Source organism: Rhineura floridana, chromosome 8 (assembly GCF_030035675.1).
Source record: "Rhineura floridana isolate rRhiFlo1 chromosome 8, rRhiFlo1.hap2, whole genome shotgun sequence".
NCBI classification, from domain to species: Eukaryota; Metazoa; Chordata; class Lepidosauria; order Squamata; family Rhineuridae; genus Rhineura; species Rhineura floridana.
In genome coordinates, this window is record NC_084487.1 from 110,434,637 (window position 1) to 110,456,145 (window position 21,509).

The 21,509-nt window shown below is 42.1% G+C and overlaps 2 protein-coding genes across 13 annotated transcripts in view; one reads left to right on the forward strand and one right to left on the reverse strand.

Annotated features, from left to right (window-relative positions):
• The window catches only part of SRPK2 (SRSF protein kinase 2), a 227,170-nt gene extending 225,202 nt beyond the window's left edge, over positions 1–1,968 (forward strand). For all 7 annotated transcript variants that reach the window (XM_061640418.1, XM_061640420.1, XM_061640421.1 and 4 more), the window contains one exon: positions 1,242–1,968. In XM_061640418.1, the coding sequence (XP_061496402.1) occupies positions 1,242–1,426 (185 nt within the window). In that variant the 3' untranslated portion in view covers positions 1,427–1,968. The remainder of the gene's footprint in view (positions 1–1,241) is intronic.
• Positions 1,969–11,417: 9,449 nt separating this feature from the next.
• KMT2E (lysine methyltransferase 2E (inactive)) overlaps positions 11,418–21,509 on the reverse strand; it is a 77,003-nt gene continuing 66,911 nt past the window's right edge. For 4 of the 6 annotated variants that reach the window (XM_061640427.1, XM_061640429.1, XM_061640430.1 and 1 more), the window contains 7 exons: positions 20,345–20,589; positions 19,082–19,138; positions 17,590–18,162; positions 15,477–15,769; positions 14,751–14,839; positions 14,418–14,503; positions 11,418–13,636 (listed from right to left, as the gene is read on the reverse strand). In XM_061640427.1, the coding sequence (XP_061496411.1) occupies positions 12,131–13,636; positions 14,418–14,503; positions 14,751–14,839; positions 15,477–15,769; positions 17,590–18,162; positions 19,082–19,138; positions 20,345–20,589 (2,849 nt within the window). In that variant the 3' untranslated portion in view covers positions 11,418–12,130. Of the gene's footprint in view, positions 13,637–14,417; positions 14,504–14,750; positions 14,840–15,476; positions 15,770–17,589; positions 18,163–19,081; positions 19,139–20,344; positions 20,590–21,509 lie in introns of those variants that run through there. The other 2 variants (XM_061640428.1, XM_061640432.1) reach the window with 2 other exon arrangements.

Sequence of the window (21,509 nt, forward strand, 5' to 3'; positions counted from 1 at the left end):
GCATATATGCCACTGTACATCTTTGGTGGTTGGTTCTCAGATAAAGCTAAACTATAACCGAAGCACAAACTTGTTCCAAATTGCATCATGTTTCCCTTGCAGTTGTAAACCTTTATAGGAGGTTGCTATACATTACAAACAGGGTTTTAAAAAATTAATTATTAAATTCATATCCCACCCATCCTCCCAGAAGGAGCTCAAGGCGGCAAACAAGTGATAAAACATTTAAAACATTTATAAAAACAAATATCTTTTAAAAAAATAACTTAAAAAATAATCTTAAAGGGTTAGCATGCCAGTCTTGTAGTGCAGAATATGTTACCTGAGGGGGCCAAATCTAAGAGTGTCCATGGAAAAAAATTCATTCAAAATCAAAACATAGCATTTTAGAGTAGTTTAATGTCTTTCATAGTAAATTTAAAAGATTGCTACTTACATAGATTGGAAACATATTTGGGGGCCTATCCAGATTGTTGGTTTCTAGTGCAATTATTGTTGCTAACCAGGAATCCATTCTTAATCTCCAGTGTATACTACAATTAGCCTTTGCAACCCATACATGATGCTTTTGAAGTCTATAGCTTACAGCTGGGGTGGGCAACCTCTGAACCTAAGCTTAATTTCAAGAGCCTCTGCAAGCAATTAGTTGAGACCTTTGGCAAGAGCAATCTATCCCTCCCTAGCTGCCCACTTAGCAGGGAGGAAAAGGAGGAAGAGAGAGAAAAGGGGTGTCCCACACACTTTTGGATCTTGGCCCAGTCACTGCTGGCCTTGACCCCATCCAGTGCAACCATGCAGCTCCCACAGGATACCACTGAGGAAATGCAGTCCTCAACAGAAGAAAAGAATGGTTAACCACCTATTTACAGGTTTATGCACCTGGTAGGCCACTGTGAGAACAGGATGCTGGACTAGATGGGCCACTGGCCTGATCCAGCAGGCTCTTCTTATGTTCTTATGTTCTTAATGCATGAAGAGTGTTATATATGTGTATTAGAAAAATGTGTTTTTGATAGCATGCTACGCACCTTGAATCTTTGCATATAGCATGGGCCCAAACCCCCAAATGAATGAATATATCAATGAAAGCATCTTTATTGCATTGCCTACTGAACAAAACACCATGGAAAATGAGTTTTTCGTGGCCTCATTTTCATATAGGTATTCCCTGAAGATCAAGATGAAAATCAACAGATCTAATTCCTTTTATTCCTTTTATTTTCTTTTTTTTAAAAATGCAGGAGAACTTCGACACATTACCAAACTGAAACCTTGGAGCCTCTTCGATGTTCTTGTGGAGAAGTATGGTTGGCCTCAGGAAGATGCCGCAGAGTTTACAGATTTTCTGATTCCTATGCTAGAAATGGTTCCAGAGAAACGAGCCTCAGCTGGTGAATGTCTTAGGCACCCTTGGTTGAATTCTTAGCAAAATCTCCAGATATAACTCTGGGCCAGCACCCACATTCCTATACATCAGACTTAAATGGTGACTGTCATAAATTCTCTTAAAAGGATCATAAATGAGCTGGCTTCAACCCAGATCTTTATTTTGCTTTGAGGTACTGTTTGACATTTTGCTTTTTGTGCGCTGTGTTCTTGGGAGGAGGGTAGTCTTTTTGTCTTCAGCTAGTAGTTTTACTGACTCTCTGCAGAAACACTAATGTGTCTTTAAGCATTGTTTCTCGTGTTGTGTGGCATTGAGACATTCAACTTTTTCAACAAAACATCCTTTATTCTCCCCTCGTGTTTTGACAGGTTTTGTAACTATTTATGGAAAATATTTTAGCTGAGTATTATATAATTTACAAGTGTGAGACATTATCAAGTCAGAACTGAGAAAACGTACAATTATTTGGGCAAAGGGACATTGTTCTTGTAAAATAGTGTATGTAAATGCACCTTGTAAATGTTTATTTCCATTAAAAATGGGATGGGGACACAATTTTCAGAGTAAAGCTATTAAATTGAGAGTGACTTGTAGTGTATAAATTGCATGTAGTGGATTTCAAACTGCTTCAGGAGTTGCAAAAACTTTCCTTTCTATAGCAGTGCCTGTATTTTTCTTGGAAAGAAAGTGGCTCTAATTTACAAGATTTGATTCTCCAAGAGGCATTTTAAAGGAAGGCTAAGACTTTATTCAAATGATAAAATGTATGTATTTTAAGTGCTTGTAAGAAGATGTCATTTGCTTTACAATTGTGAGGTAAGGGCATAGTTACAGGGCACTGCTTTTTCAAGATGGTTGATGAACTAGACTTAAGAATTTAAAGAGAGCCTGGACAGCATTCTTTGTGCAGAATTACTAACTGTGGATAAAAAAGGTGCTGCATTTAAGGAAAAGAAATGATGCAAAATTTACATTGCGATGAAAGATCATGCACCTTCCATACATAGCTTTACATGTTTCTAAAAGAAATTGCACTAGCTTATTTTTCCCCATGAATTGACATATTGAGGAACTAATATTCCTTTGTAAGTTGCACACAATTTTAAGTGTTTTCATACAAAAAAGCTAAGTAGATTCCAAAAGAGAACTCATAGGCAATACAGATTTTAGAATGTAAAATACAGAGGTGTATTTTAGCCTCTTTTAGAAGTCAGTGGAATGAATGTAAATTTATTTCTGGTTTTACACATTAATATTGGTACCACTTTTTCTTGACTCTGTCCATTTTAAATTTATTTACATGCCTTTGCAATAACTAGATTGTGAGACGATACCCCGTGTTGTAACAATAACCAATTGTTTGAGGTGCTTGCAGTTGTCTTATTAAAGTGGTTGTTTTTCCAGAATTGTGCTGCTCCCTGGAATGTGTTGATAGTGGTGAATGCAAATGGTTCACTAGTTATATAATCACTATAAAAGCCCTGCAATGCCAGTTGCTGCATAATATTTTTTTTTCCTTTTCCTTTTCCATTTTTTTTAAAAAATAGAACAGCCCATAAAGATAACAGGCATGTACTATAAAATCACTGCCTAGCAACATGCCCCCAAAATCAAAGAAGAGCAGCCCACAAGGCCTGACATGTTTAATTCAGAGGCTACAAATGCATCATTAGTAACCAAGGCTTACTCATCATTATATAGGGCATTTGCAAAAAGTATGTATGGGAAGTTTAATAAATTCTGTCAGGTGACAGGAGATGCAGGGCTGTCCATAGATTAAATATGTTCAATTTAACAGCTTCTTACAACAATTGAAAAAGATGGTTCATGGCCCTATAGACTTCCTAATCAATAGGTGAAAGATAACCTCTCAAAACCCTCTCCCCGGTGTTATGGTAATATATGGGACATAAGTAGAAATGAGTTTTCAAAGAGCTGCTTTACAAAACCTCTAAATGTAACATACTGCATGGAGTTCCATGCTTGGCAATTTGCATCCTGTGCAGAATGGTGACAACTGGGACACCACTTACCATGCTTTGGCCCTTTAACATTCTGACATAGGAGTGGAGCTTCATTGTTTGCAGTTCCTTCTCTGTCCCAGTTATTAATTTGCATAATATATACTGCTTCTCCCAGTATATGCAAGTGTCATTAATTTTGGCATGGAATCTGACTTTTTAGCATAGAACATCCCCAAACACATATCCTTTGCCTTATTAGTCTCATACTTGCGCATGTGAGAGCCATGCACTCAAAAACACACTTTGAGCATATAACCATCCTCTCTGTCATTGCAATCAGCTGAAACTTTAGTGTAACCCTCAATTTCTTTATCATTATTGGGATCAACTGCATACCCCATAATTATTTTCAAAGTCAGTGACTGGAGCCAACAAAGACTTTGCCCTTCTTTAACAATTTAAATCTGTAAATTTGCTGCCCTGGGCTCCTGCTGGAAGGGTGGGATATAAATCAAATAATAAATTTGTAATCCAGAATGGCTAAGATGATCACACAAAACGGAATTATCAGTTTAAAAGTTAGCATAATACTAACATTGAAAGTTAATGCTGTGATAGGTGTTGGGCAATATAAAAAGCAGCATTACAGTTGTCTCCCACTCTTTCAGCTGGGATTCCAGGATGTGGAGGCTGCAAGTGTTTTCCAGCATTAGACAAGTTAGCCCCATGTGTATGCATGGTGCTGTCTCATCCAGCATTTACAGGACGGCTACTTTATCATGTGTGAGAGAATCTGTTATTTGATGTAAACTGAGTGATGGGCATTATGTCAACATGGCTGATACTGGGCTTGAAATAAATACATAAAAAGAAAAGTGTCTACTAAAAGTAATTTACAGCCACTTACTTTTTAGAATAGATGTTCTGCATTGTTATATTTAAAGTTACAGCTGTGCTGCAGTTCATATGTGGAAAATGTTTAAATTTCTGAGGCATGTGACATTAGCATTTAGCATTGGCAAATGCTAAATTCTCTCATGAGAATAACAGGATGTACCCAATATAGGAATGCACAGGTCAGTGTTAACACTAGTATCACTGGAAAAGAACCCTGAATGGTTAAACTGACTTTTTAAAAAATAGCAATTTCACATGCTGCACGTAAAATATTGTGCCTCTCTTGTCATATCTGTTTTACTATTTGAATATGCTGGAAACAGGTTCTTAGCTTTGAGAAAATAACTGAAGAACTAATACGTTAAAATACTTGCAAGGGTCAAAAATTACAACCAGTTTATCACTGTCATAGGCTAAACATTTTTTTCCATATGAACATCTATCTGCTGTTATGGGAGTACTACTAGCCGCAGTGTAAGTGGAAGAAATTTTGCCTTTAGTAAACCTGTGTACATAACCAATATTATTCAGAAGCGCTTTATCATTTTCATCTATTGGTGAAGCAGATGAGGGGACAAATCCTGTATTTGAGAGCTTATCAAGGGTGAGATTTCTGTTCTACCCAGTTTTATCAACACCAGAAGCACAGCAAGATCTCTGTGCGGTGGCTAGTGTATAAAACGTGTTATGCATTAGCCTGCCCATTATAGTCTCAGATATATTTGTGGTGCTTGGTTCAGTAAACCGACCATAGAATGTTAGAGAACGGACCATTGGTCTCACCTGAAGGGTGGTTTTCCCAGGTATCATGCCATCACGTGGGTAATTGCGCCATCTAGCATCCGAAGACAAGAATGCACTGAAGTCAAGATCCAGGGCCACCATGCCCCTCCCACTCCAGTTCATTCACGGCGAGTCTGAAGTGGGATATCTGAAAGGTTATAATGGCTGACCCGCCTACCAGCAAGGAAAATACAGGAACCAACCGCGTAGGAGCAACAAGTACATTCCTAACATAACAAAAGATCTTGACTTAATGTATCAAATAACGTGGAATAACAATGCTTTAAAAATGGTAAAAAAACACCCCAGAATCCTCCAACAGGGAGGGCCGTGATGGCATACCAGGGAAAACCACCCTTCAGGTGAGACCAATGGTCCTTTTCCCCCCCAGGTAGCATGCCATCATGTGGGATGTACCAAAGCAGCCCTAATAGGGAGGGACCACCCACTGATTAGTCATGTGAAGTAACCTGTTGCAGAACATGCCTCCCAAAAGAAGTGTCAGCAGAAGCGTAGCAGTCTATCTTATAATGCTTAATAAAGGAGTCTGGAGTAGACCATATAGCCGCTCTACAGATATCTGCAAGAGGTGCGTTGGTTGCGAAGGCAGCTGTAGTAGCAACTGACCTGGTGGAATGCACTGTTATCTTAGTCGGCACTGGAAGGTTAAGTGACTCATATGCTAGTATAATACAGGCGTGCAACCAACACAACAAAGTGGATTTAGCTACCTTTTTCCTATGGTCCTTGGGTGAAAGGATACAAATAATGACTCCATTAGTCTTATATCTTGGGTTTAAGACAGATAGATCTTGAGAGCTCTGTGAACATCTAGCGAGTGCCAGACCTTCTCTGATGGATGGACAGGCTTCGGACAGAATGAGGGAAGAACACTGTCTTGGTTCCAATGGAATACTGAGCTGACCTTGGGACAAAAAGATGGATCTGGCCTCAATGCTACTGAGTCCTTATGGAAAATGCAGAGATGGCAGGCCAATGACAAAGCTCCCAACTCTGAGACCCTTCTCACTGATGTAATTGCCACCAGAAACAGGACTTTGAAGGGTAACAGTTGCAGTGGTACTGAAGCAAGAGGTTCAAATGGAGGGCGCTGCAGGACTTGTAGAACCTTTGGCAGACTCCATGAAGGAAAATGGTGACGCACAGCCGGAGAAAGGAGGGTAGCCCCTCTCAAAAAATGTTTGATAAGTGGGTGTAAGCCCAAGGGTGCAGCAGACAAAGAGACTGATAGAACTGAGGAGATAGTAGAGGCATGACGACACAGTGTGTTCGCTTTTAGACCCATTTTCAGCCTTCTATACAGGAACTGCAAAACCTGTTGTGCAGTGACTCACGAAGGTAAGAAGCCCTGGGACATGCACCAGTTCAAAAATGCAAGCTAGGTACTCCGGTATATACAATTTGTTGACGGCCTCCTATATGCCAGAATTGTGTCAACTACTCCTTGAGGTAGCCCTGTGGAACTCAGCTGCCTCTGTTCAAATGCCAAGCCATCAGACTCAACCAGTCGGGATCAGGATGCCAGATCGGTCCCTGTGAGAGAAGATCCGGCCTGACAGGCAACCTCCAGGGTTCTGTTACTGACAGAGAAGGTCCGAGAACCACAGTCAGCGAGGCCAGTATGGGGCTAGCAGGACCAGTTGAGCCCCTTCGCATCGCAGTTTCCTCAGCATCCTGCCCAGAAGAGGTATTGGGGGAAGGCGTACAACAGGTCGTCTGGCCAGAGTGTTATCAGTGCATCTACTGATTCCACCGTTGATTCCAGATACCTCGAGAAGTAGCGGGACAGCTGGCAATTGCAACTCGAGGCGAAGAGGTCCACTGAGAGATTGCGGAACCGACACTGAAGAAGGTCAAACACCACAGGATGAAGTTTCCACTCTCCAGGGCTCATGTGCTGCCTGCTGAGCCAATTGGCCGTTATATTCAGAACCCCACTGAGATGCTCTGCCCTCAGTGATGGAAGATGATCCTCGGCCCAGTTGAAGATTCGGGTCGCCTCTGTCTGGAGAAGTTGAGACCTGGTTCTCCCCTGCCTGTTCAAATGTGATTTTACCCATTTGTTGTCTGTCCAGATTAGCACATGCTCCAGCTTCAAGATTGGCTGGAAATGTCGCAGAGCCAGATGGACAGCTCTTTGTTCCAGCCAGTTGATGTTCTGACATTGCTCCACTGTGGACCACACCCCTTGGACAAGAGCAAATTGCAGTGGGGCCCCTAGCCAGTCAGGCTGGCAACTGTGGTTATTATAGATCTGTCTGGCTCCCGGAATGGAGTACCTCTGCTGAGGTGTTGAGTGGCTGCCCACCAGTGGACAGATGCACGCAGTGAAGGAGTCAAGTGTATCACACAATGGTTGGAATTGGCAATGTCCACCTGTAATGGTAATAGGGCCCACTGGAGTGGCCGAGTGTGATTATGAGCCCATGGTATGATGTGAATGGTGGAGACTAATGTCCCAAGGACTTTTTCCCGAAACATTACGTCCATCTTTGAGCGTTGCATCAGCAGAGTTGCCATGTTTCGATTGGTTGTGATATGCACTGGAGACAGGAAGACCATGGACTGCGCAGCATCCACTATTGCTCCCAGATGCTGCAGCTGCTGAGCTGGCTCTAGATGACTCTTTTCGATGTTGACTAGCCAACCATGTGTCCTTAGAACCACGAGAGTGTAGCAGACCTGTCAGAGCCAGGTCCCTGGAATCCACCTGAACTAACAAGGTCGTCCGCGTAAGGGTAAATATGGACCCCCTGGGTCCGGAGGTAAGCCACCAGGGTGACCATCATCTTGGTGAATATCTGTGGAGCCAATGCAAGGCCGAACAGCAAGGCCCGGTACTGAAAATGATGCTGGCCTGATGTAAATCTCAGGAACTGTCTGTGGGCAGGACAGATCGGGACGTGCAGGTATGCTTCTTTCAGGTCGATGGATGCCAGAAAGTCCCCTTCTTGCAGAACCTCTACGATTGATGCCAGGGACTCCATTTTGAACCGACGGTACTTCACAAAGCAGTTGACAAACTTGAGGGCTAAGACCGCCCTCCACGACTGATCTCGCTTAGGAACCGCAAACAAGATGGAGTAAACGCCCTCCAATCTTTCTGCTGGTGGTACTGGTTCTATTGTGACTATGTCGAGGTGATGACCTATCACTTCCCACATGACCCTCCACTGCTCCTGAGAACTGAAGACGGGAGAGGGGTGAAATCTGTCCAGGAGAGTCAACCAAAACTCTATGTTGTAGCCGTGGGAGAAGATATTTCTGACCGAAGAGACCTGTGTTAAGGTGAGCCAGGACCTTGCGTAGAGGAGTAGCCTGCCTCCAATAGGGATGATGTCAGAATTGTCTAATCTGACGCACTCCTCTACCGTATGATGAAGGCAAAGGACCTTGTCTTCCCTGGTATTGAGCTCTGCCCTGGAATTGCTGTTTGTGCCAGGGTGCCCTGGAGGAGCGGAAATCAGGAATCACGGCCTTGCCCCCCAGGCCGTGCCCCCCGAAGGGCTGGAAAGAACGATATGGGGCAAACTTTCAAAATGGTCTGCAGTCATCTCCTGCCTATGGCTAAAGCTGGCTTTAGGGTCTACCAAAACTGCTTTAAGAGCTTCCTCTCCAAACAGCAAGGTTCCCAAGTATGAAGCTCTAGACAAGCTGGCTCTGGCTGTGGCGTCAGCATCCCAGTGTCAGAGCCAGAGAGTTCTCCAAGCCACTATTTCCACAGCCAAGGCCTGTGCTCCTTGGTGGGTTTTGTCCAGAGTGGCGTCCGCCACAAATGCAGCCGCTTTGTGTAACTTAAGGAGACTCTTTCGTAGTTTGGCTGGATCCAGATTGGGATCATCCAAAAGGTTATCCAGCCACATCATAGAGGCCCTTGAGAAGATAAGACGCAGCAGTAGAGGCCTGCATGGAATAGGCGGTGGCTTCATGGTTCTTACGCAAAGTCCAACCGTTGTTCAGAAGGGTCTTTAAACTGAGAGTCTCCTTTCGGGAGGAGACCTGGACACCAAATTTGAAATTGGCTGATCCACTCCCGGGACATTCAGGAAGGACATGAATTCAGAGGCCAAGGAATAGAGTCTGTTAGCTAAAGGCGAGAAGCGATGTGGGTGCAGTGGGCTGATCCATTCCTCCTTGGCCAGCTTGTTGATGGGGTCTGGCACAGGTATAGAGAAATCCACCAACCTGGGAGACTTGAGGACTCTGGCCCCTTTCACCGGAGGGGTGGTATCTTGCGGCTGTAAAGGTAGGATACCAAGGGTGTCCATAACTTTACGGCAGAGAGGAAGGTAATCAGCAGAGTCAAAAAGGCGAAAGGAATAGTCCTCCTCCAGATCAGAGTCCCCACTCCATCCATCAACTTCTGCCTGCATAAAGGGCAAATAATCCTCCATCTCTGAGGGTTCACCGTGAAGTCTGCCTCTAGGAACATCAAAAGGATTTGGAGAGGAGGGCAGAACCTCATTGTTACAGCCATGAAGCGCTGTGGAGCTGGACTGCCGGTGAACAGCTTGCTGAGGTGATATATTGGTCTGAGGCAAAGACTGTGCTTGAGAAAGAAACCCCAGAATATCTCACAACTGGGGCAGAAATTCTGGTCAGCTGTAACCCCCAAAGGCAGATCAGGGGGTACCGTCTGTCCTTGTGGAGGCAGATGTGGCTGAACAGGAATATCAGAATGGCGAAAAGCTGTTGTCATTGAATGAGATGGGTATTCTAAGGTTGTTTGGCTGGGAAACCCTTCAAAGTCCTCCTCAGCTGAATCAGTAGGTGAGTGAAAAAGCGTAGATAACACCTCCTGACCATGCGCCTCAGAGGCCAGGACTGAGACGTATCAGGCTCGTTTGGAAGCGCTATGGGTAGATATGTGCTTAGTTGTGGCGACAGCCTTGGAGTGGAGCCTGGAGTGCTTGTGCTTTGTGGCTGCGCTGCCTCTGTTCGCTGCTCTGCCATTGTCAAAGAGCTAGATACACACACACAATGGGTAAGGTGCAGTATTGCTCCTGCACACTGAGCAAGCAAGGGCAAACCAATAAATCTGATGGTGCAGTATGCCAATAATGGAGTCAGATACATGCACACAATGGGTAGGGTGCGGTATTGCTCGTGAGCACTATCCAGACTAGGGGAAAAGGTCTTGATTCAGTATGGCACGAAACAGCTAGATAAACCCACACAATGGTAAGGTGCAGTACTGCTACTATGCACTGTCCAGGCAGGGTGCCAAAAGAAATGGTCTTGGTTCAATATGGCACAAAAAGTTGCACCGTGAGCTCCTGAGGGCTAAGGGGAAATGGCAGCAGCCAGCGCTCAAAAGGAGCTCTCAACAAGCCGGGAGGCAGAAGCTGCAGCCGAGCTCCCGGTGGGGGAGAAAAAGCAACAGTCGCAAAAAGCGGCCACTGCAAGCAGAAGAAAAAACAGGGTAAAAATAGGAAAAAGGCGGGCGGGGGGAAACAAACACCACACCACCACCTTAGGAGGATTCGAAGGGAAAGGAGAGAAAAACAAAGGCTGGAAAAAGAAAGGATGTACCAAGCCAAAATATAGATAGGGAAACCTAGAAAGGCCCCCAGTCTCGCACACCTCTTCACACACACACGTTCACACAAACACACAATAACACAAACTCCTAAATGAATTCCTCATGCTATAGAGATATGACTAGCCTTGGACGAAGGCAAGAATGAACTGGAGTGGGAGGGACATGGTGGCCCTGGATCTTGACTTCAGTGCATTCTTGCCTTTGGGCGCTAGATGGCGCAATTACCCACTTGATGGCATGCTACCTGGGGAAAATACATACTTTGCTCTACAGCTTGCTTAACGCTCAGTTTGCTGCATCTCATGACAGCAATCCTACATGTAACAGTGTGTGACTGCCAAATGTCTATCTTAAAAGTCCTTTGGGTCAACAGGCTAACTAGTCCTAAAATATTTAATTTTACAATTTCTTCCCCAACAGCGTAAGTGCCCCTCTTCCAGTATACTACCATAGTAGGTGGCAGCAGATGCATCGACCCCACCCACCTTGTGAGAGCAGCCATTGATACTGCTTTGGTGGCAATTTCTCATTGGCCCTCAATTTAGTATGGTACTGCTGCAATCAGGCAGTGGTCTCTTTGTGTACGAAGATATGGGATTCTAATTAGAACTGCAGTAGCAATACTTGAGAGGTTTACATAAATGGTTTTTCCTGGGAGGGTGAGACATCCTCCTGTGCTTGACCAGGATCCTGCGCAGTTGTAGAGACAGTTGTTATGGTTCTTTAGGATTAGTGTTCCTCAGAATGTCATGCTCATCACAATGGTTTCAATAACATTTTTCTTAAAACAGCACATTATCAGGACAGGTTGTTAAAACTGACATAATTGTGATTTATTAACATGAATTAAAATGCCCAACCAGTGCTGCAATGTGACAGTATATAAAAAAAATTAAAGTTCATATACTGTACTACTTCCACAAAGATCACACGCTTTTGCAAAAGACTTATATATACAATACTATATCAAATGAGAAGCATTAAGCAGTTTTACACGCAAAAGAAACAGTATTTACAGCACTTGTAAGAGACATTAGAAACAATCTATACATTAAATTACAATGTCTGCAAATAACTGTTGAAATAAGAGCCATGTACACACCAAACTATAAAAATCTGTATTGCATTTTCTATCTATATGCACACAAAAACTGTGACAGATGAAAAACCTGTTAGTGCCATCACTTAGCTGTGTACTTTAATTACATATGTATAAAAAGTAAATATAGAAAACATTCACTAAATGAATTTAACTGCAACAATAAAATTTAAAGTTATGCAGCATCAAATCTACTGCCAGAACAAACAGCTGGAATGTTCACATAAAAAATAAAAAAATGCCTAAGACTGGCTCATTGGCACAGTTTCAGGAATTTTTTAAAAGCAAAAATGGAAAGAATACGAGAGCGCGTGCGCACTGGTGTTTACTTTTATACAAAGTATCATGTACAAGCTTTAAAAAGTACCTTCAACAGGTACATATGAAATATACAGTTTTTTACAGAACATTTTTAAAATGTTTAGAAGGGGTCAATTTTAATGCCACCCTGAACCATGATAATTGTTTTGAAATGTTGGTGGCACCTGTGCTCTGTGAATCGGTATTTGCCCAGGCACTGGAGATGCCTGCTGAGGTCCTTGCACACCATGAGGAAGGGAAACAGAGCCAGGATGAGGACAGAACCCTGAAGCTGTAGGTGTTGGAATACTGTTTGGTCCTTGAGGTTGAATGTGAGGACCCTGACCTGGGAGTGAACAATGAGGTCCTGTACCAGCAGGCTGATGCTGAGGTCCAGGTCCCAAAGGTGTATGATGTGGAGGTTGTGATGGGTAAGAAGATACTGTTGAGTGAGCGCTTGAAGGAAAAAGTGGGGGGCCTTGGTGAGATGGATGATGCAGTCCTTGCGCTGATGCTGTGTGATGCCCAGAGGCTAAAACGTTGGAGGGTGGCGGTGGTGGTGGCGGCGGCGGCGCTGAATTTACTACATGCTGGTGTTGTGCTTGCAAACCTTGATGACCTGTTGTGGGATGAGTAGGATGATGGTGAGGAAGGGGACCAGGCGGTGGCGGTGGTGGCGGCAGATGATGACCAGCAGCTTGAGAATGAATGTGTGACCCAGCAGCCACTGCTACTGCATGCACTGGGCCTACTACATGTGCCACTGCATGCTGCTGATGAGAACTTTGCTGCTGCACAAGATGGGGTCCTGGAGCAGGAGGTGGTGGTGGCGGTGGCGGAGCCCCGACTGCTGAAGTCTGATGGTGAATACTGGGATTCTGAGATGGCAAAAAATGCCCACTAGTTACATGGTGCCCTGAAACTTGCTGCTGGCATGTTGTACCAGCGAGTGCTTGATTTGGTCCAGAGGAAAACACAGTTTGTTGGGGTTGTATGCTACTTTTTAACTGACTATAATTTTGAAAGCTTCCTGAGGGGGGTTGCTGGTTTTGATAATAAGTAGAGGAAGGGGGTGGGGGCGGGGGTGGAGGTGGGGCACTAGTGTTCAAATTTTGTTGGTGAAACTGATTGTAAGATACTGAAGATGTTTGTGAGAACAGTGTTCCGCTGGCTTGCTGCTGGGTGCTAGATTGAAGGTTCTGGGTTGCCGCATAAAAACTTCTATGAGAGTCTCTTTGAGGTGTTCCCACTTGAGGTGACTGAGGATGATGAGGTCTGTATGGTGATCCTAATTGTTGTGAAGGAGGCTTTGGTGAAAGGTAGCCGTGTTGTACAGGTGTGTGTGGAGTAGAGGATTTTGGAGGATTCTCTGTATGAGGTGAAGGGGGACAGTGTAGCTTCAATGGTGCAGAAGGCAGCTTTTGTGAGAGTTGATCTGCTGCACTACGCAAATGGGGCTGGGACTGATGGTTTTTTGAAAGTGCTTCGACGTTATTTGTCAGCAGTTTCTGTTGCTGGTCAGGTTTGGGGTGAGTTGTGTTCTCAGCCTCTGGAACATCTGCTGCAGTCTCCCACTGGGAATCCTGTTTTGTGGGTGTTTTCCCAAGTGATTGGACAGGAACTACAGGACTCGGTGAAGAAGTCTACATTAAGAAAAAGAACAGCACAGATGTAGCTTCTGGTTGAAGCATATACATATCCTCTGAAATGCTGCTCTGCACAGGCAACTTTCCCCCCCTTAAAGCAATTATTGGCTTGTTTGAAATATATATTTTTCTTTTTTAAAAAAAAAAGTTGAGTCTTATGAAATAGAACAAGCAGCCTTGTACCATACAATACTAAAAGCTTCCCTAGTTATTTCTGCTTCTGAAAGAAACACATTCCTGTTTTCAAATATTTTCAAGTAGAAAAATTGGGCTATATCCCATTCCTGTATTTAATGCCTTTAAGAACATGCCAAATAATATTTAAAACTAGTTCATACCTCAGCACAATTGTGCAGGCCTGTTCAAATAATGAGGTTTTACCAGGTTCACTACACCACTCCTTACTTTGGAGGGTAATAGGAAAACAAACCATATTTAAGCGCAAAATGGGACTCCAATGTGCTTAATAAAAATGTCAGCAGAAGCGAGTGTAAGTGACTATCTGGTTTGGAAAAATCTTGTACAGTTAGTCAATGGATTAGCTACTGTTCCTCCTCTAGGTGTGCACCACTGAGATGGATAAGAAGTTGCTACTTACAAGCTTTGATATGCTTATCTTAATTACGTAATTAATTATACAAGTTCTTGCCAGCATCCAGCCCAGCATTGAGTATACTAGCATTCTAACTAAATTCAGAACATCAATTTTAAGCTACAGTGGCCAGGGAAATTCAAGCCATGCATGCACACACACGAACTATGAAAATTCTGTAAGTACCTTGCTTACTTTTAAAGGACTCTTGCAAGCCTTCAGAGATGTATCTGGGGAAGGACATTCACTTGTGGGCTCAGGATTTTCAGGATCTGCAATAAGAATTACAGCAAGTCTATAAACCGAAGTACACAGTGGTTATGAAAACCTATGGTGGGATGGATTAAACTTGCAAAACTGATAAAAATCAAGCTTGAACCACTGCACTAAAATGAGATGAGTACTAAATATCAGATGGTGAACAATAGTTACAACATTTCTTTCTGTTCAGTCTGAAGCAAACCAAACACAACCACAAAATTACTAAAAATTTAAAACAGCATTTTCAGGATCTCTTACCAGAGTCCTTGTCTTTCCTGTGATCACTAAGAAGCAAAGCTCGCTGATAACTTCGCTCCCTCACTTGCTCCACTGAAGTTGAAGCAGTCCTTTAAAACAAAAATAATGAATTAATTTTTTAGCGTGCTTGAGAATTTATTATTGAAAATGTACCTCCCTCTCACTGCCCAGAAGAAAATTTTGCTCAAGACTTTGTTACATGGTACAACTTGTAATTATCTTCACCAGTCAGAAAATTCACAGGAACTACCTTGCTTCTGTCTAAACCAAAGCTAAGGAATGTGCAGTGCTAATATGGACTTTTCTAGTGAAAGTAGTCACAACTATGGTTATTTTAAAAAAAAAGAACAGGCAACAGCAAGCATTTCCCATACAAGCATGTTGTGATTTGCTTTCTTCTACTCCCTGAACTGTTTGGATGAAGGCCACAACAGTGCTCAAACTCTTACAGAGCTGAAGCATACATTTCTTCTTATAGTACCATGTGGTTATGTTCATAATATGTATGAAGAGCCTTAAGACTACTTTTAAATCTGTCCACTTGTGATGTACTTGCAATCAGCCAGATGAATGGGCCAAGAACAGCTTGTTACAATTTAATTGGTTTGAAATAGTACCACCATATTTTGAAGATCTGGATGCTTGCATTACTCAAGAGTGTGTTCAAAAGTCATCTCTTTGTAACAACCCTCCATTGAACAGCAATTTATTTAAAAAAGAGTTTACCATTGAACCTCTGGATCATTCTTCTCACTTGAAACTTCTTTTGATGAAGAGCAGCTTTCTGTTTCTTCTGAAGTGGTACTATAATCGTTGGCTGGCAATGGAAAAGGGAGGCTAGCAGTGTGCTCCCGCTCAGTTGGTTCCCCGTTTTCACTACTGTTATACCCATCAGCAGATCCACTGTTGTTTCCTCCACCAGCAGAGTGTGGCGATATGGTAAGAAGGGAAAAACTTTCTGCTTTAGAGCCACTTTTTCTGGCTTCTCGTTGCCTCTTACGGTATTCTAGAAGTGAAACCTATGGAAACAGCAGGAGAAAAAGTTGTATTTTTCAACTCAAAATGTTAAACTACTCTTATAAACTCTCTCTCTCTGAGATTCCTTTGCACGCTATTATAAAAGTGCCATTTCTACAAACTCTAAAAGGAAATTAAGCATGGATCTGGTTTCAAAGGGGTTGCATCAGTTTTTGGGATAATCCAATTGGCTTGTTTTGCTTTTTGATGCAGTCATATGTTTATACCTACTGCTCTTAAAGACAAGTTAATCTAAAATTTGAATGAAGAAAAATAATTATGTGCAAACACATTGATTTTAACCAAGATGTTCTGACTTATTGTAGCTATTGCAATTGAGGAAGCAACAAATCATGATCCCCAGTTCAGACACAATGTGAAGTCAAGGTTTTTCTGGTTTGTTTATCCTGCTGGTGCCCACGAAGGAGTGAAGGAGAAGCAAAAAAGGCAGCATGTATCAACATGCTCCTCATACCTGGTAAATCCTGATAAGGTTGGCTTAAAAGTTTGGCTTTTACATTTGGCGTTATGTACAAATGCAGGCAACTGACTTGCTAGTAGTTACCACTGTTTCACAAACACTTGTATAAAAGTTTACATGGTGCTGATAGAGGTTAATTCCCTAATCGTTCTTACTCTTCCATTTGTGCAACCCCAAGAACATATTTGGATTAGTTTTACTTTTCTAACACAATACTCTGGCACAAGACATGAAACAGTCCTGTAAACTGAAGATATCTTTCACAAGTGAAAGTGCATCCTTTTGATCCAACCCAATGAACTGTATGTAAATGTAGCAATTTCAAAGATTTTGGGATGCCATGTACTGGACTTCCTACGTTAGAATAACTGGCGAAGTATAACTGCTCAGAATGTTCTTTTATAGCCTAAGCAACTTCTGTAATGGAGAGTCTAGTTTCAGGTTAACTGGGGCAGTAGCAGTGTTTAGATTCTCTGTGCTTCATAACAGTTTGTTTTGTCTTAAAATGTTTCACCTATCTTTGGTAGCTGAGCTTTCAGTTAATTCAGAAAAACTGATCTTTACTACTTTTGTTTCAATTCAGATTCACAGTTGCTGTTGTGAATGCAGAAGGCACTTTGCCTTCTAGGAGGCAGTGCCCCCATGTTCACCTTTCTCTCTCCCCACTGCAGCTTCCTGTACCACACCTGATACCACACCAGAGGGTCTCCCTTCCCTCAGAAGCAGCTTTTTGACAGGGCCATAGAAAGAATGGGGAAGCAGGAAAGCCCTGTTTCAGAAGTGGAACTCTCTGCTCACAGAACTTAGGATTGAAGCCATTGTCTTTACATTAAAACTGTCATCATACATCTCTTTGGCAAAATTCAGAATGGCTTACAGGTCTTCCATCCAGGCACTGATTTGGTCCACATTTGCTGAGCTTCAACAACGCTATAGTATCAGGTGCTTCCAGAGAGTTCACTAATAAATCTTATGTGACTGAGATGTTTGATCATAAGTAAGTTATGTAATTCACTGAAGTATCTTTAAAGCTTTCTGCATTCTATATATGCAACAGTACATATTGTACAATGCATTTCCTCAATGCTGAAAATAATTAACTCACCCCTAAACTAGTAAAAACAGACTATAAAGTTTATTTTTGTTCTTGCTGGAAAAACATGAAAGGGCATGATCTAGATAAACTTAGGCATCCTTGACATTAATTTGATGTAATCATAAACCCGCTTGAGAATGTTTTCTATTTACCTATAGTAAATAGAACGACCTTATGTAATTTTGTCTTACATAAAAGGTACACACACAAAAATTAAAGCGTGAATTTATACGTAAGGCTGTAACCTTTTTCTTTTGTGGAGGATTCTGGGGTGTGCAATTTCCATCCATCAAGTTGTCACTATTGACAGTCCTTCCAAAGCCAGCTGCAAGTCCATCTTCAGAAGTACAAAAAACAGGTGTTTCCATGAACATGCCACTTCTAGCATCATCTGGAATCAGGCACTTTGATTCACTTATTCGGAATCCACCTCCCACCTCCAACTGGTGTGAAGGAGTTAAGTCCCTCAAATTAGAATTCATTGAGAAATTTACACCTGTCCTGTCAGGACTCTTTACCCAAGTAGGATAAACCGTTCCCCGTCCACAGTGAGCAGTTTCCAGTTGGCTGCTAGCATCAATCCTGTCATGGCAGGGGTTTTCCAGGGTTTTATGCAGTGCACATTGCTCAATTGCTTCAAGTCCCAACTGGAGGTCTGAGGCTGTTTCCTTTTCTCCGGAGCACTGCCTGGTGCCGTCGGCCCTATTCCTTGGACTGGAATATCCAATAGTCTTTATTTCTTGCAGGCACATTTCTGTTAGATTGGAATTTCTGAAAGGGTTGAGTGCTAGCATTGCTGATGATGACCGGTCATATCCCTGCACACAGAAGAAAATTATCAAAAGTAAACACACAATGTATGGGAAGAGGAAATGAACATGATACATGTTGTGCTTAACTGAATGTTATTTTCATGACGACTCTGCGGAGATTTTTTAAAAAATGATCCTAACGCATAATCTAATTTCCGGCAATTGTACCTTTAACATGGATGTCCATTCACAAAAAGTATTGGAACTGAATACTGGTGCAAATAATGGAAATTACAAATTTGAGACCCTATAGTACAGCCTTTCCCAACCAGTGTGCCTCCAGATGTTGTTGGACCACAACTCCCATCAGCCTCAGCCAGCATTGCCAATGGTCAGGAAAGATGGGAATTGTGGTCAAACAACATCTGGAGGCACACTGGTTGGGAAAGGCTGCTATAGTAATTATACTGGGGTATTTGGAAAATACAGGTTTAAGGTAGGATATTGAACTGTTTTATTTATGGTAATGAGGATTACGGTATAGAGGATTTTTTTTATCAATGCTGAAAAAGGATTTCATGAATCTGGATTATTTAGTTGGGCTTAGATATGTATTTTTTCATGTTATAAGTGATGCTTTTTAAAATAGTTTCTCAACAAAATGTAAGAAATAATTTTGTGGTTTAAAACTGATTTTGTAATACTGGGAACGGAAGACTCTGCCTTGTACCAAGCCAGACTGTTGCTCTGTATTGTCTATGCTGAGTGGCAGCGGCTTTCCAGGGTTTCAGATAGAACTCTTTCCCTGCCTTACCCAGAGGTGCCCGGGATGGACCCTAGGACCTTTTACACAAAAGCATGTGTGCTACCCTGAACTATGACCATTCCCCAAACAATTAATATTCCCAGTTTAACTGTATGGAGGAAGATTTGCAAAACACACCAAATAAGCCTTTCCCTACAGATTTCTTATAGTTCTTCTTACCTCTTGATTATATGTTCGCCTTTTAACTTCTGGGGAACTTTCAGGTGAAGAAATATTCTGCATTAAAAAAAAGTTAAGTATGAAAGTTTTATTTTAACACAATGCATTTTGTGTTATTTTGAAGTGATACAGGTCTGCTCACAAGTAAGACCGACTGTGTTCAATGGGACATGTTGCCAGGTAAGTGGCCTATAGCAGCTTAAGTCATTTGACTGAATGGGAAAATGCAAACACTCTTCTATGGCTTGGAGCCTAGGTTGTTCATCCATTCAATGAAAAGGATGGGAGAATTAGGGTTATATATTTATAAAACTAAATAAATTATATTAAAAAAATAAAGGGGGGGAGAAGAAATGGGCTTGCAGAAGGATAGGAAAGATTTTGATGAAAATCATTTTTATCCCACATTTCAGCCAAAAAGGCAAAATTGTCATAAAATATCAATGATAAGACCGTTCTTCACAATCTAAGAGACATGAAACAAAAGGAAAAAGAAGGAAGACTAAGCAAGCTCAGCCACCAGATCTTAGAGCTCTTGTAGTGACCAGCTAGAATGGAAAGATTTGGAGAAGAACCAAAAGTTGCCGGTTTCTCAGTAGAGCTGATAAAGAGAATGACGGCCTCTCCATCTCCTATGGAAACTGAGATCCAAGCCAATATATTAATTCACAGCATTAAAAAGGCAGAAAGATACTTCATTGTTTCTGAACATGACAGGTACTAGATTAATACAAGGACATATGAAAAATCCTGACAAAATAGGCCAATCAAGTCCAGCATCCTGTTCTTCACAGTGGCCAGCCAGACCACAAGCAGGACATGAAGGCAATAGCTCTCGCCTGCTGTTATTCTCAGACAACTGGCATTTAGAGGCATCTTTCTTCTGATTCTGGGGGTGGCACATAACCATCAATAGTGTTATTTTCCATGAATTTGTCCAATTCCTTTTTAAAGACCTCTAAGTTGGTACCCATCACCACATCTCCTACCCTTGTGGCATTATTATCATGTTTTAAATTTCTATCCTACCGTTCCTCCCGAAGGAACCCAGAGTGGCAAACGCACAAGTGACAAAACACATCTAAAACCATCTAAAAGGTCTTAACTAGCACCAAAAAGACAGCACAGATGGTACCTGTGTAATCTTTAATGGGCAAGAATTCCAAAAGGAATTTATCTACTAAGCTGGTCATTAAATTGAAAAATTAACTTGCCAAACAAGTTAGTTATTCTAGAAAGAGCATAGTATATGCAAAGGCTCACCTCAAAGTGCATTGCATTGCCATGTACACATGGAATCACTGGAGTAACAGGTGAGTAAATGGGTTTATAACCATTCCTACAGGTTTCATCTTCTGTTTTTATTCTAGGAGGAGTAGCAAACAACAATGGATCTGAGGCAGAGAGATCAGCATGGGTTGGTGTGGCACAAGGAGAAGAAATAGGTGTAGAGGTTTCTGAATAGGCAGAATCCAACACTCTTCGTTTTTTTAGTGGTGTTGTGAGGTCTGCATGTTAAAATAGGAAACAATGGCAAGAAAAGAGTGATTCTTCCTTGTTAAGCCATTAATACTTTTAATACAATTACTATTAGGTTAGACCAACAAACTGTTAACTTCCATTGTGAAACAAACATTTAGCCCTAGAGCAGGGTTCCCCCAATGTACATGCTTGGAAATTCAGAAATGGTTGTGGGCATCACTGCAAAATGGCTGCTGTGGAAGACATGGCAAGTCACAAAATGGCTGCTGTGGAGGTCTGCCTAGTCACAAAAGATAAACCACTTGCCCAAGAAACTGAGTTCCATACCGAGGTTGGAGATGAGCCTCACATGCCAAACCACCTATCTGCCCCCCACCAGAAAGCACAAGAGTGGATGGGCAATGCGCTAACTGTGAGGCTGTTTGTTGATTAAAATGGCGTCTGCCTCTGTGCGCGCCACTGTGGCTTGACTTTTCACCCATCATCTTGTCTGAGCGGGCTGAAGGCGCTTGCGCACCAACTGCTCCTGCCGCTTGTGTCCTGTCTTTAATTTTCTCAAGTGCTTTGAGGAGACTTTATTGCGATCCTTAGGCATTTCGCCATTAGCAGGAGATGTTTGTTTGGCGGGGGTGGGTGGGTTCTTTTCCTTCCCCCACTTTTTTAAAAACCTGAAAAATCATTTGAAACCAGTGCATTCATTAACTGTGAGGGAAATCACTTAAACTTATCAGCTGATCACCAGGGTAATTACTTCAGGAAGTTCAATAATTTAGAATAAATACTTTTGGAATTAATTAATTAATTAACGGACAACAATGGACACTCAGCAATCACTCAGACACTCACACAAATTCATTAAAAAAACTCTGAAAACCTCCCACACACATTCACACCCAATTAATTTACAATGCTAAAGAATAAATTCAACTTAAATAAGGATATAAGC